Source organism: Anthonomus grandis, chromosome 7, assembly GCF_022605725.1.
Source record: "Anthonomus grandis grandis chromosome 7, icAntGran1.3, whole genome shotgun sequence".
Classification (NCBI taxonomy): Eukaryota; Metazoa; Arthropoda; class Insecta; order Coleoptera; family Curculionidae; genus Anthonomus; species Anthonomus grandis.
Genome location: NC_065552.1, coordinates 27,827,247 through 27,840,850, shown reverse-complemented (window position 1 = coordinate 27,840,850; position 13,604 = coordinate 27,827,247). Strand labels below are relative to the sequence as shown.

The window sequence follows — 13,604 nt, the reverse complement described above, 5'->3', positions numbered from 1 at the left end:
ACAATAGTATCATCCAATATTCCCGCCCACACATTGATTTTTTCTGGATACTGTGTGTGTGTGTCCTTCTCTGAAAACATGCGCATTTTCATCACTCTAATATCTACAGTTGTGTTTATTTACAGAACTATTTAAAAAAAAAGGTGCATTCGTCGCTAAAACAAATATTTGTTAGGAACTCAGGAGTAATACGTAATTTTTCTGCCGTTCTCGCAAAATTCTATTCTTCGGTCCGGGTCGTCTTCATGCAATTCCTGAAGAATTTGCATTTAAATCTGGATGGAAATTACTTAATTTAAGTACCAATAGATTCATGACAAATTCCTGTTATCGCTGAGGATTGGCGTAGAGACAATGTAGAATTCATAACAAAATGTCCTAATACTTCTATTTGTGCCGCTTCTTCAAGTACTCTACGCTGAACTCTTTTTTTTTTTTGTTTTCCATTGATCCTGTTTCTTCAAATTTGAGAATTAGCTGCTTCGTAAGTATGACTTACATTTTTTCCAGGATTTCGTTCGTTAAATAATGCAGCAGTCTGTGTCAGTTGGTTTTGAGAACCATAAGTATAAATTATTTGAATTCTTTCAGTCATACTATAAACCATTATGTGAAGTATTTAGGTGAGTCGGTGAAAAGTCAGAAGACAAAATACAATGTAGACTATTCTTTGAAACTAGGTCCAAACATCTACTTTCTGGAACGACCTAAAACCTGCATTCCAACATACTACATTCCAAACTTTTTTATGGGATTTAAAAGATGATTGTTACTTTTGACTTTTTTGAGTGTGAAGTACAATCTGACTCACTTGACTTTATTTGGATATTGATCAGTTGCAAATAGGAATACTCCAAAAGACGTTTAATTTAACGTATCACAAAAGGGGTGGTGCCATTTAAAATTTTGGAATTCACATACATCGGGCCCAAGAGGTAACTCACCCTATAACAAAAATATCGTAGTTACGCTACCCCTACCCCTACCTGTATAACATTTGTACCAAACCGCCTAAAATTCTTAAGGTGGCAGTTAGTCTTTTGTAGCTACTAGAGACGCCATTCTCATTTTTGTATCGCGTTTTTCAGTTATTGAACCCACTAATGTTAATAAGTTCAAATATGTCTCTTCATCCATTCGCAAATAATTAAACCAATCCTGTTTTTTAAATTTTAATTCTTTTAATAAATTTACATGTGAATTTTTATATCTTTGCAGCAGCCAGTTTTTATACCGCTTCTTTTTTTTATTTACGTTTTTTCAATTTCAATTTTACCGTACAATCTTAGCAGGTTCACGTCACTCATTATACTTTATCTGTAGCACTACTTCAAGTCATACACTGACAAATTTAAATTTTGGTTGCGGCTGTATGGATGACAACTATTCAGACAAGATTTGCACAGGCCGCCAGCTAATGTAGTTAGCAAGGATCAGCATCTTATTCTATAACATCCTGTAATCAAATTATTTTTCCTTAATTATCTAATTAATTTGTTCTGTATCTTTTTCTAGACAATAAAAGTCCAACGTCGGGACGTAACCACATCGAGATCCTCCATCAAAAGTCGAAACTCGTAGGTGGTGATGGTGCGGAGGTGAACAAAGGAGCTGTGGTAGTGCAGTTCGGTGGTACTCGGAGTAAAAGCGGCGGTACCTTGGGGGGTGGCGAGGAGGGAGCCGACGTGGATACGGCGGATCAGTGGTCGCACTCGGACGAGACGAATTTGAATCCGCCGTCGTCCGCCTCGAGCGGCTTTAGCGACGACGATTCGCTGCCCGGGGACGGAGCGGCCGTCACGATCGGGCAGCTGGTTGAAATGGTGAGGTTAAGAGGCAGGTCAGTCACTGATATTTTTTTTTGTAAATATTTTGGTCCGCTATTTCACTTCCGCGTCATCTTTCACCCAGTCAACACGTGGTAGTTCTCGTCTTTTCCTATTCTACGGATTTATTTCTTTGACCCCTTGCCGTTAGTACAATGCGCATTTCAGAACTAAACTTTGTGAAATTTTCTATCCCACTTCTGCGTTATCCTTTATCCCATTAACATATGGTTGTTCGTCCTTCCTATCCTTTAAATCCCTTTCCCAGACTTTTCCCTACCCATTGCCGGTGGTAGCTGATCCTATTCACGCCGGATGATGCATCGTGGGGGAGGTGACATCGTGCATTAAAAAATTTCGTATTGTGATTGATGATTTAATATTGTGAAAGTGTCGATTCGAGGAACAGGGTACATAAAGTCCAGTGCAACGATATATTAGAATGATCACCCGTCAAAACACCAGCATTCCACCTGCCAAACAATGTCATCCACCTTCTATTTACATTGTTTGACAAGTAAAATGCTGGTGTTTTGACGGGTGACCATTCTAATATATCGTTGCACTGGACTTTACCCGACGGTTTTCCTGAATCTCCAAGTCGTGCTGGCAATTGCCTCGTAGCAGCGCCATCAATTGAACAAGAACAAATATTTTGGTGCAAGTAAAGGATGTTTCACTAAGAACGCAAGATTTCAATTGCGCACCATGTTTTATCATTAAGTCACATGATTATGACGTGTCAGATCGAAATTGACAGATGGGAGTTCGTAAAGATGGAGCATTAGGGCGCTTTTCAGAATTCACTGGTGGATACAACGGGTTGTACCGGCAGTACAACAAGCCTGTACAATAAACCCCAGGTTTAAAAATTAATGGGTGAAATCAGCTGTTTGAGACCGACAAGGTATCGTATTAAGCAGGATTTTAAGGTGGAATCTTGGTCAAATAGATTCCTAACCTAGTTTTGTATTTTTTGCGGCTGACTTTTTGTAAACTTATTATTGCTCAATTTTCATTTTGATTTTTTGTAGATATTTTAATTTGGTAAGTTAATTTTGGTGGTCGAGTGAGAATAGTAGAGGGATAACATAAAACTTTAATACAAATTTTTTAAATTCTGTTTATTTATAGGTACCGACTATAAAAGCCGCAAAAACTGAGCCGCAAAAACTGATTGCGACAAAAACTGAGCGTCTTACAATGGGCACTTTTCAGAATTCACTAACCGGCTAATTTTTAAAATTTCGGTAGATTTCAGGTTGCCGTTCGATTACTTAAACATTCGGAAACGCTTCGGTTGATTTCCTTAGAATTTGTTTGACAGTCGACAGCTTTAATAATATCGATTTCTGTTTATGTTTATATTTTTAAATTTTTCAAAGCAAACCAAACAAACTATGAATAAATGCTAGAAACGTTGCCACGGTTTTGATGTTTAAGAAACTAAAAATCAAATGGCCACAGTTCCATTGTAAGGGTTTTAATTTTTGTAGCGCAATCAGTTTTTATAGTCCTGTAAACCAACACAAATAATAAACAATACAAATTTTAAAAAATTGTATTAAAAAGGTGTGTTCTACTAGTCAAATAATTCACTAATAAAAAATTCACTCGACCATCAAAATCAACTTACCAAAATAAAAAATGAGCAACAAGAAATTTCCAAAAACTAAACCGCAAAAAATACAAAATTAGGTTAGATATCTCAAGAAGAATCTATTTGACCGAGATTCCACCTTAAAATCTCGGTTCGGGCGCTTTTTAGAATTGACCGGTGGATACACCGGGTTACACCGGCGCGGCGGTAACCCGGTACAAGAAACCCCACGTTTCAAAATTAACTGGTGAAATCAGCTGGTTGCGACCGACGGGGTATCGGATTACCCGGGATTTTGAGGTAGAATCTCGGTAAAAACGATTCTTCCATTTCTTCCTAGCATTCCTAACCTAGTTTTGTATTTTTTGGGCCTTAGTTTTTGTAAATTTATTGTTGTTCAATTTTCATTTTGATTTTTTTGACTCTCAATCAATTAATATACCTTTAATGAAACCTAATAAAAAATAATTATAACAAAAATGAAAACCTGTCAAAAACTATAGGTAAACGAGTAATTTCTAAAAACAAAGTTGATGAGATTTAGAGTGATATCCGGCAGTAAGACTAGGGGGACATTTTTCAAGAAATTGATGTCAATAAAGCTTTCACACGTTTTAAATCACTATAAACACATTAAAACAAAACTCCATTATATTTAGCAACAAAATTACAATTTAGAAGTAAAATTCACATTATTCCTGTTAGAACCAATAAGAAATCACTGTTGTTTTAGCAATATTCAGGAAGGAGGTGAAAAATTAAATTTTGCATAATATCAGATAACTTTATTATTCATATTTTTTTCTTCAATTCCCTAATTGGAAGTATTTGTTTCATATCCAAACATTACGATGACTACTGCATTAGTTTAAAGTTTGAAGTGGCTATGAAATGATAATCTAAGACCCTAGATTATCATTCTTAAGTTTTTCTTTCTCATTACTAATAGTACCCAAGGCTCTACTTTTATTTTTCTCATAAACAATAGATTTTCTTAATATTTCACCGACCTACTTTTCTCCTTTCATATAAGCAATATATAAATGGCATTTTTAATATGCAATCCTTTCATCTTCTCGAATGCATCATAAATAGCGTAAATGTAGGTCATCCCATTGTTTTTAAAAACCGAAACAGCAAAAAAAGAGGAGTTTATTAAAAACTTTCTTTTTATGTGTAATACGCCTTTTATTGTTGTGGTAAAGACAATTTTTGTTTTTTAGATCTGGTTTGGTGCAAGAATACGCCGAAATCAGGGCACGGTTACCAGAAGGTTCGTTCAATGTGGCGAAATCGCGTTGCAACCTACCAAAGAACCGATATACTGATGTGCTGTGCTACGATCACAGTCGAGTGGTCCTCTCCGAAATAGATTGTGATAAAGATAGTGATTATATCCATGCCAATTTCGTCGATGGGTACAAACAAAAGAACGCGTTTATTAATACGCAAGGTATGAAATCAATGCATAAAAATAGTTTTTGTTTGGCACTTTTAGGCTTATTTATAAATAAACCTGTATTTACAAAAATTGAAGTCAGCCAAACAAAGCCAAAGAGAAAAGTCATAATTTGAGAAACTGCTTTTTTTTTTAATTAATTATTAGTGATTAAATAACAACTTTTTAGTTTTTAAAAAATATCTGTATTTAATGGTTAGAAAGTTAACATTTGGCGACTAAAAAGTAGTTTTTAACGGTTAAACAATAGATTTTTCTCAAGTATTAAAAGTAACTTTTTAAAAGTAAATTCTTAATGCCATTAATAGATAATAATGATGCAGACGACAGGCTGTTTAAGTCCATCTCTCAGACAATGATATCAATCAGATTTACCAATTTTTCATAAATGTTTATTTTTCTTAATCTACTGATTTATTAATGTTTTGTATTTTGTAGTTTGTTTTGAGTTAAAAAATATTTGCTATCTAATAATATATACGTTGAGAGGAATCAACAGACTTTTTGTAATGAAAATATTGGTAATAAAAAAATTTATGAACAAAAGGCAAACTGGCAAAGTGGAATACTTGATATGTTTACAACGCAAGTATCCATTATTGTAAAAAAATATGAAAAAGCTATACATAATTGACTATTATGGAGTTAGATTGGCGTAAAATCAATTATTAATTAGCATATTAATAATTGATTTTAATAATAGTTATTATTATAAAAAAATGCTAAATTTAAATAAATCGATTTGGTTTACGGTTTTCAGGTAAATATTTTTACATTTGTATACGTACCAACAGCATTTTTTTTCCTCCGTTTATTGTTAAAAAAATGCTTTTAATGTCGGGAGTGTATTTACTTTACACCCTTTCACCCTTCTTGAAGACTTAATTGAAGCAAGAGGTTTTTTATTCCTTTAAAATAACTTCAATCCTTAATGTAGCTATTCATAACTGCCTTATGATATCCACATCAGCGAATCTAAAATTGTTAAAACATTTACTATATTATTATGTTTTCATGCAGTTTTCAAATCGATTTCGAATATGTATCACAGGTTTCATGAGAAATATTGTAGATTGAGATCTTGATCTGAATACCCGTTTTCGTATTCAAATCGTATTGGATTCTCTATGAAAACGTAGTAATTAGTCATTAACAAATTTTTAAAAAGATCTTATTAAATATCTTTTGTCAGTTTGCACAACTTTGATAAGGTTTATGTTAATGCGTGGTTTTTTGCTTCATAAATAAAAAACAACGATTTTAAATCCTGACCTGATCTTAAAAACAGTTGTATCCATTTTCAGTTTTGTACTTTCTGCAAGTTTATAATTTTATTATTAATAAAAAAAACCCACTGAAATCACTCAAAATATTTTGTTTTAATTCTAATACTAAAAGAAAAAAAAGCACCTACGACACCATTGAAATCAATTCACAAAGTGGCCGTTCTATGTAGAAATTTCAAATTATAATATAGTTATTACACGAATTTTACTCTCTCTTGCCTTATAATATAAAACTTATGTCATTCACATTAATTTAATATATTTTTTTTCTTTTCTTAAAATTAAGTAATCACTGGCAACGCGGATTACTAAGCATGTTTATCAACAAAATATTCCCTCTGCCCCTTGTGTAGCTAACCGAAAACAGCCAATGTCTATTCTATCAATGTTCTAAAATATAGATATTTTTTTATACTAGAAAGACGATATTTAAGCACTAACAAATAATTTCAAAAATCGTAGCAAATCGTTATCTTGTTTCAGACAATAAGAAATACTTTAAATTTTTGTGCTGGACAAAATGCTTGGAACTTTTTATAAAAGATGTATTTTACAGGCACTCTTTGACACACGAGTATGCAAGTGGGTTCTTTTTATTTATTTTATTTTGTTCTACCATGGGAAAAGGCAAGGCCTATTCCAGCGACATTCGCCAAAGAATTTTAGATTTTTACAATCAGGGTGTTAGGCAGCGTAATATTGCTCAAAGACTAAACGTTCCTAAGAACACCGTGTCACGGATAATTAAGAAATATCGTATATTTGGAAATGTGGTACCAGGTAAAAGCACTGGAAGACCTAAAGCCACGACTGCCCGTGTAGATAGGCGAATTTTAAATATTTCCCAGAATGACCCATTTTTGTCATCCTCCAAAATTTTACAAAAATTAAATGAAGGTGAGCCTTCCAATATCTCTGCAAGAACGGTAAGAAGGCGATTGTGTTCTGGTGGACTTAACAGCTACAGACCTGCTAAATACCCTTTGCTGCGGAAGAAAAATGTCAAGTTACGCCTACAATTTGCAATGGATCATCTTAACTGGACTGCACAAGATTGGAAAAAGTGCTATTCAGTGACGAATCTAATTTCAATCTGTTTTCCAGTGATGGAATACTTCATGTAAGACTACCGAAAGGTGAAAGACTCAAGAAAAAGTTTATCCGACCTACGATTAAACATGGAGGTGGTAATGTGATAGTATGGGGATGCTTTTCTTGGTATGGTACTGGGCCAATACATAAAATTGTGGGGAAAATCGATCGATTTATGTATCGGGATATTTTGCGAAATATAATGGGGCCTTACACATTTGAGTGTATGCCAGTAAATTTTGTATTCCAGCATGATAACGATCCAAAACATTCGTCAAAATTGGTAAAAGAATGGTTGGACCAAGAAAAGATCACAGTTTTAAAGTGGCCAGCCCAGAGTCCAGACTTAAACCTGATTGAAAATTTATGGGAACATCTGGGATCGCAAAATTCGGGCATCTGGAACAGTCAAAAATGCTGATGAACTATTTCATAAGCTTGTTGAAACTTATTAAAAACTCAAAATATTAATAAAAATAACCATCAAAAAAAGGTATGAGTCATCAGTTTTACTAAAATTATGAATTCCGAATTAAGCCTAAAGTTATGCATTGAAAGAGTTATTAGATACATTATAATATAAACTTTATTATATATAACTATTATTATAGTATAAACTCGGCATTAAATATTCTATTGCCGGTTATCTACAAGCTTAGTGTAATTTTGTGGTGGTAGTTATTGTAGTTGAACGTTGCTGCCCAACTGTGTATGATTGGAGCTATCACACGTAGATTTTTTTTTAACTCGGTCTTATAAATCCGCTAAAAAGATAAGGAAAAGAAATCGCGGTCTGTAATTAAGGCTGTTCGAAATGGCTTTATATGCTTATTATGTATTTATTCCAGAGCTTAAGTATGCATTTCTACCTGTCGATTGTAACAAATCTAATTTTTAGAGGAAGGAACGTTTTTCTTTTTTAAAATTGGCTTTACAAATATTTGACCATTTTACATTTTGATAGAGAACGTGAGCGTTTAAATTTGCTTAATAAATTACATCTAGGATCATATGCATTCAGATTATTGCTCAAAACAGATGGTCGTTGCTTGTAACTATACCATACATTTAGTTCTAAAAATTTAGGTTTTGACATAAACAATCATACAAAAGGATATTAAAAATAGAATCTTATTGTAAAAACCCTTTTTTTAAATAAGGTCCCTTGGCGAAAACCACTCCCGAATTCTGGCGAATGATTTGGGAACAGCACACCCTAGTGATAGTGATGACCACCAGGGTGATGGAACGGGGCAGACCCAAATGTCACCAGTATTGGGAGAGTGAAAAGGGGGCCGAGGTGACTTACGGTCACTTTTTAGTCAAAACGTTGGATATTGAGACTGATCCGAATTATACTGTCACTACTATTAGTTTGACTAATAAAAAGGTAAATAGTCTTTATTTTTGCAAAGGTAGAAAATGATTTTGGTAAAAAATCGTATAGACAGAGGAAACGAGGGAGGTGTCCCATTGGCAGTTCACATCATGGCCCGATTACGGGGTACCCTCATCGGCGAAGGCGATGTTGGAGTTTTTGGAGCGGGTGCGACGGCAACAAGCAGCGATGGTAAATAATTTGGGAGATACGTGGGCGGGGCATCCGCGAGGGCCTCCGATTGTCGTACATTGTAGCGCCGGCATTGGGCGAACTGGTAAGCTTGCATTTTATTGTAATTACACTATAAAAATTCAATTTTCAATCAAACTGTAATGATTATATTGCTTTGAATTTTAATGGATTAGAGTTATTTATTTGAAATAAATACTAGGAATTAGATTCTAGGTATAGTCTTCTAACAGACTAGGTCCTGTAAGGGAATGAAATGATCTATATTGGTGTGCTTATTTCAAAAAATACCAACAAACTTGAATTTGAAGTCTACCGCAAACCAAGAACTCAACAAATTTACCTCTAATTAATTCCCTTTGTTTTGTCGTCTTTTTAACTTCAAAGAAAGCTTTTCTTGGTGAGTTTGAACTTAAACATACCGCTTTTAAAAATGGTTTTCCGCTTGATATTATTAATCGCCTTTATTTTAAATTTTATAAGAAATCCAAACGCACCTACACTCTAATTCATCACAATAATAAAAATAGCCACCTTTATAGAGCAATATCCTTTTTTGGTAATATTTCTTGTCAGCTTGCAAAGTTTTTTAGGTCTTCAAATCTCACAATTGCCTTCAAAACAATTTAAAGAAACAATTAGTTGTGTGTTTAGTTAACACACTTAACTAAACATCCAGGTACACCAGAAACTAGGTGACAGCCATACTTCTTAGTGATGGTGGTTCAGGCCTGTAAAACAGGACGAATCAAACCTTCTTTATTTCGTGGGGCTGCTCGTTCCCTTTCAATCTTCATTAATCCCCATATGTTTTCAATGGGACTTAAATCTGGAAAGCTGCTGGCCATGGAATTGTTTTCAGTTGGTGTTCTTGCATTCAACTTGAGTATAGGCAAAAGTATGGCATCTTGCATTATTCTACTGAAAAGTCCACCCCTCCAGATATAAAGCTTAGCCGTCTCAAAAAGAAGAAAAGCATTTAAAATATCGCAATAATTTGCACTATTAACAGTGCCATCAACTATACAAAGAGGCGTAATATGGAAATTTGAAGGGTAACATTTTCTCTTGAAAGGATTTTGAGATGGTTTGCAACAATCTGGAAACAACTCTCGTCATTGATAAAAATATTGCTGAAATTATCTCCTTGACAATGTTGACAAAACTATTCTTCGTTGCTTTTGTAGAGGTGTTATTGCAGGGATCTTTTTTCGTTTCCTTTATATGTACCCTTGTCTTTTCCGTGCCATGCGGAGAGTTTTTGGATGCACATTTATTATTCGTTGATTTTTAAATCTGCTGGCCAGTTTTTGATATATATACCATAGGCTCGGATTTTGTCGTCCTAAATTCACTAAAGCGTTCAAATTGTTTCAGCGAATCTTCACATTTATCCCCTTAATTAACCGTCGCCTTTTATTTTTAAATTTTGTTAAAAATTTTTTTTGTTTAAATTTTCTTATTTAAGCTCTCATAACTTAAAATGTTTTTTTTTTAAAAAGATGTTTTTTGTTTTTTATTTGATTTTTTTTTCAAGGCCTTACTTAAAAATACCTTTTACATATATATTTAGTAATTTGAATTTGCAAAATGGATATATCAAACATCATCTAAATTATTTTGTTTTAGTTTTTGTTTAATTTTTTTTTATCAAGCTCTCATAAGCCAAAATGTATTTTTTTTTACAGAGATGTGTTTTATTTTTTATTTCAAGGATGCATCACTTGAAAAAATACCCCTTCCATATATAAACTCCTGGACAAAATTATCGCACCACTAATTATTTTGTCAAGAAAATTTAAATAAAAATAAATATCAGTTAAAACAGTTATAATATCTTTTCTCGTATAAAAAGCAAAACTGGACAAAAACTATGTTTATGCTTTATCATGGAACATGCTGCTCGTGAGGAGTGAGAATACATCCGCAGGAAAGTTTTCATAATTTGATACGAGGAATGCTGTGAAGACTTCAAGCGGTCATTGCAGCTAGAGGTGGCAATACACGTTATTAAGAATTCATTATGGGTCTATTGTTTTATTTTTGTATCAAAATTGAAGTTAGTGAAAATCGATGCTTTTCCTTGTATTGAATTTAGTTACTTAAATCTCGTTTTGTTAAATAGAATATAATTGTTTTTGTTAATTAATAATGCATAGTTAACAATGCTTATAAGTTTGCTTATTTTTTTATCTTTATTAAAAAAAAAATCTCTAAAAATCAAGTGGTGCGATAATTTTGTCCAGGAGTTTATTTAGTAACTTTTAATATTAGCAAATAAACGTTTTGAAGTTAAAGAGAGTTATTAATATAATTTTTAGAGTGCGATATAAATAATATAAACTATAGAAAACAACTTAAGATTTAAATTCCTGTCGATTCTGTTTTTTCACCGAGTGCTGGTTGATATGGTCTATCGAATTTCTTACTTTCCTTTTATACTACATAGTTAATAAAAATAAAGGGTTTTTAGAATATCAAATTGATTTATTACTATCTTGGGAAGATTTATGCTTATCACTATTATTGTTTTGTAGGTACCTTTTGCACCCTAGACATTTGCATATCTCGACTAGAAGATGTCGGAACGGTCGATATCCGCGGCACCGTCGAACGGATAAGGGCGCAACGCGCATATTCGATCCAGATGCCCGATCAGTACATCTTCTGCCATCTCGCCCTGATCGAATACGCCCTCTCCAAGGGCCACCTGCAATCGGTCGATTTGACCGATTTTGATCACGCCGTCGCTGAAGATTCCGATTAACTCTTCTTTATATGGTTAAAATTATTTTTTACCGCGTCGTTTTACTAATTTAATTGGAGAAATATTATGTATGTATATCCGAGACTTACCCCCTCCTCCCCCGCCCTGTGAAGCGTAATTTTTGTAATTTATCAGATTCAAGGTGTGAAAAATAAGGGTGTGTATGTCATACTTGACAAGTGACGTTTGAAGATCTGTCGAAAAAGTTTTCACCAAAGTTGACTTATTATGTCAAAAACTAATTTGAAATAACCGTTATTTTTCGCCGTTGATCATTATTACGCCAAAACTAATAGAATTAGGTAATAAATTAATATTTTCAATGTTATATACCGAATATTCCATGTCTTTTTAATTATTTATTATTTATATAAAACTTTAAAAAAAATATATTAATTAAGTAAATTGAATATCGATGTGACCATGGCAACGTTTATTATCTTTATGTGTTCGGAACGTAAGTAGATCATGAAAAGTGACATTCATTAATGGTGTATCGTATTAAAAGAAAAATTGTGGTCTATTTTTAATAATAAATGTCTTCTCTTCAGATATAAGAGTTTTATTCAAAAAAGGTACATATTTTTTGTTTATTGTAGGTGGCCTAATTTGGAAGTGAAAAAGCTACTCAAAATATACGATGAACCAAAGAATATAAGTTTTAAAATTTTTAGCAAATTTACTCTACACGTATTTCTGTCTATTTTTTAATGTGTGTAATAAATTTTCTAAAAAAGAATTCTATAGCCAAGATATTAAATTCAAGCAGTTTTTTGCGAAAATTGTTAGAAAAGCATTCCAAAAGCGTACAGGCTTTTTGGAAAAAGGACGAGAATTGTAGACATGATTTTCTACAACTTCTCATTGAGTCGACTTGCTGCGATGAAGAGTACAAAAAGTAGATGGCGCCAAAAATACTCAAAGAAGTGTTTTTTCGCTTCTTGTGCTATTTCTTTTATCGGAATAGTGACGATGAGAAAGTTGTTGGTCTCAAAAAAACCTAGAAAATTCATTTAAAAAATTTTTTCTTGACCGATAAACCGCTCATCAGTTATAGAGTTTTATATTGTAGCATTTTTTCCGTTCGTTAGGTGCAAATTAAAACACTCGATGCATAAAAATAGTCAATTAATTTATTTTACACGTACACACAAGCCACGATCACTTAAGAAAGACTACCAGAAATATTTATTTATTACTTTTTATGTCGATTTTAAAAGTCGCGCCAATATTCCGAATTCAACTGGACTCCCGGCAGCATATTTATATCTTTCACAGGCTATTGCAAAGCGAGCGATGCCCGAACGCAGTTCTTATCTATCACATGTTTTGCAAACGCGCCTCCTTAACTAGCACATGCGGTCGCCAAAAATGTTGTCTTTCCGATTAAATGCATTAATCGGCGGTCATTAAAAAATATAATATTTCGAATGCCTGCAATGTTCTTTCGGAACAACAGAAACACATTATCTATAAAATAACGACTGGGAAACCAAACCAACCTAATTTGCTTAAACCCCTTCTACTAAAAAAACATGTAACTGATGTAGAACAGAGTGTACCTTCACCCATAAAAGAAAGCCGGAATGTAAAGCTCAGTAACGATTTTGTTGTTAATATTGGGCACCCAGGGGAACAAGATATTGAAAAAACTGAGGTCACAGGCGTTTCAGCCGAGTGGAAAACATTAGTACACGAATTGGATCTTAATGTTCAACAAAATCTTTTAGATGATCCTGAGAACTTTGTAGGTGGGGTAAAGGCATTCATGCAAAACTCCAAAAAAAATATTAACAGTTCGTCGTCTCTTCTGAGTAGATATCACACAGCCTTTAAACCCTGCTGCTCATCTTTAAATAGGAAAGTGGTACACACAACTAGAAAAGGTACCAAAATTTCTGTCCAACCCGGAAGTGTAGCAAGGAGAAAGACCAAATTTACAGGAAGAAGACGATTTCAGTCTGGAAGAAAACCGAACAAATCAACCCATAACGAGAATCTAGC

The 13,604-nt window shown here is 33.5% G+C and overlaps 1 protein-coding gene across 2 annotated transcripts in view; it reads left to right on the top strand.

Moving 5' to 3' along the window:
* The window catches only part of LOC126738560 (tyrosine-protein phosphatase non-receptor type 9), a 48,583-nt gene extending 36,426 nt beyond the window's left edge, over nt 1-12,157 (top strand). For both annotated transcript variants that reach the window (XM_050443944.1, XM_050443942.1), the window contains exons 6-10: nt 1,516-1,840; nt 4,650-4,879; nt 8,424-8,653; nt 8,711-8,918; nt 11,371-12,157. In XM_050443944.1, coding sequence (XP_050299901.1) covers nt 1,516-1,840; nt 4,650-4,879; nt 8,424-8,653; nt 8,711-8,918; nt 11,371-11,600 — 1,223 coding nt within the window. In that variant the 3' untranslated portion in view covers nt 11,601-12,157. The remainder of the gene's footprint in view (nt 1-1,515; nt 1,841-4,649; nt 4,880-8,423; nt 8,654-8,710; nt 8,919-11,370) is intronic.
* The last annotated feature ends 1,447 nt before the right edge of the window (nt 12,158-13,604 follow it).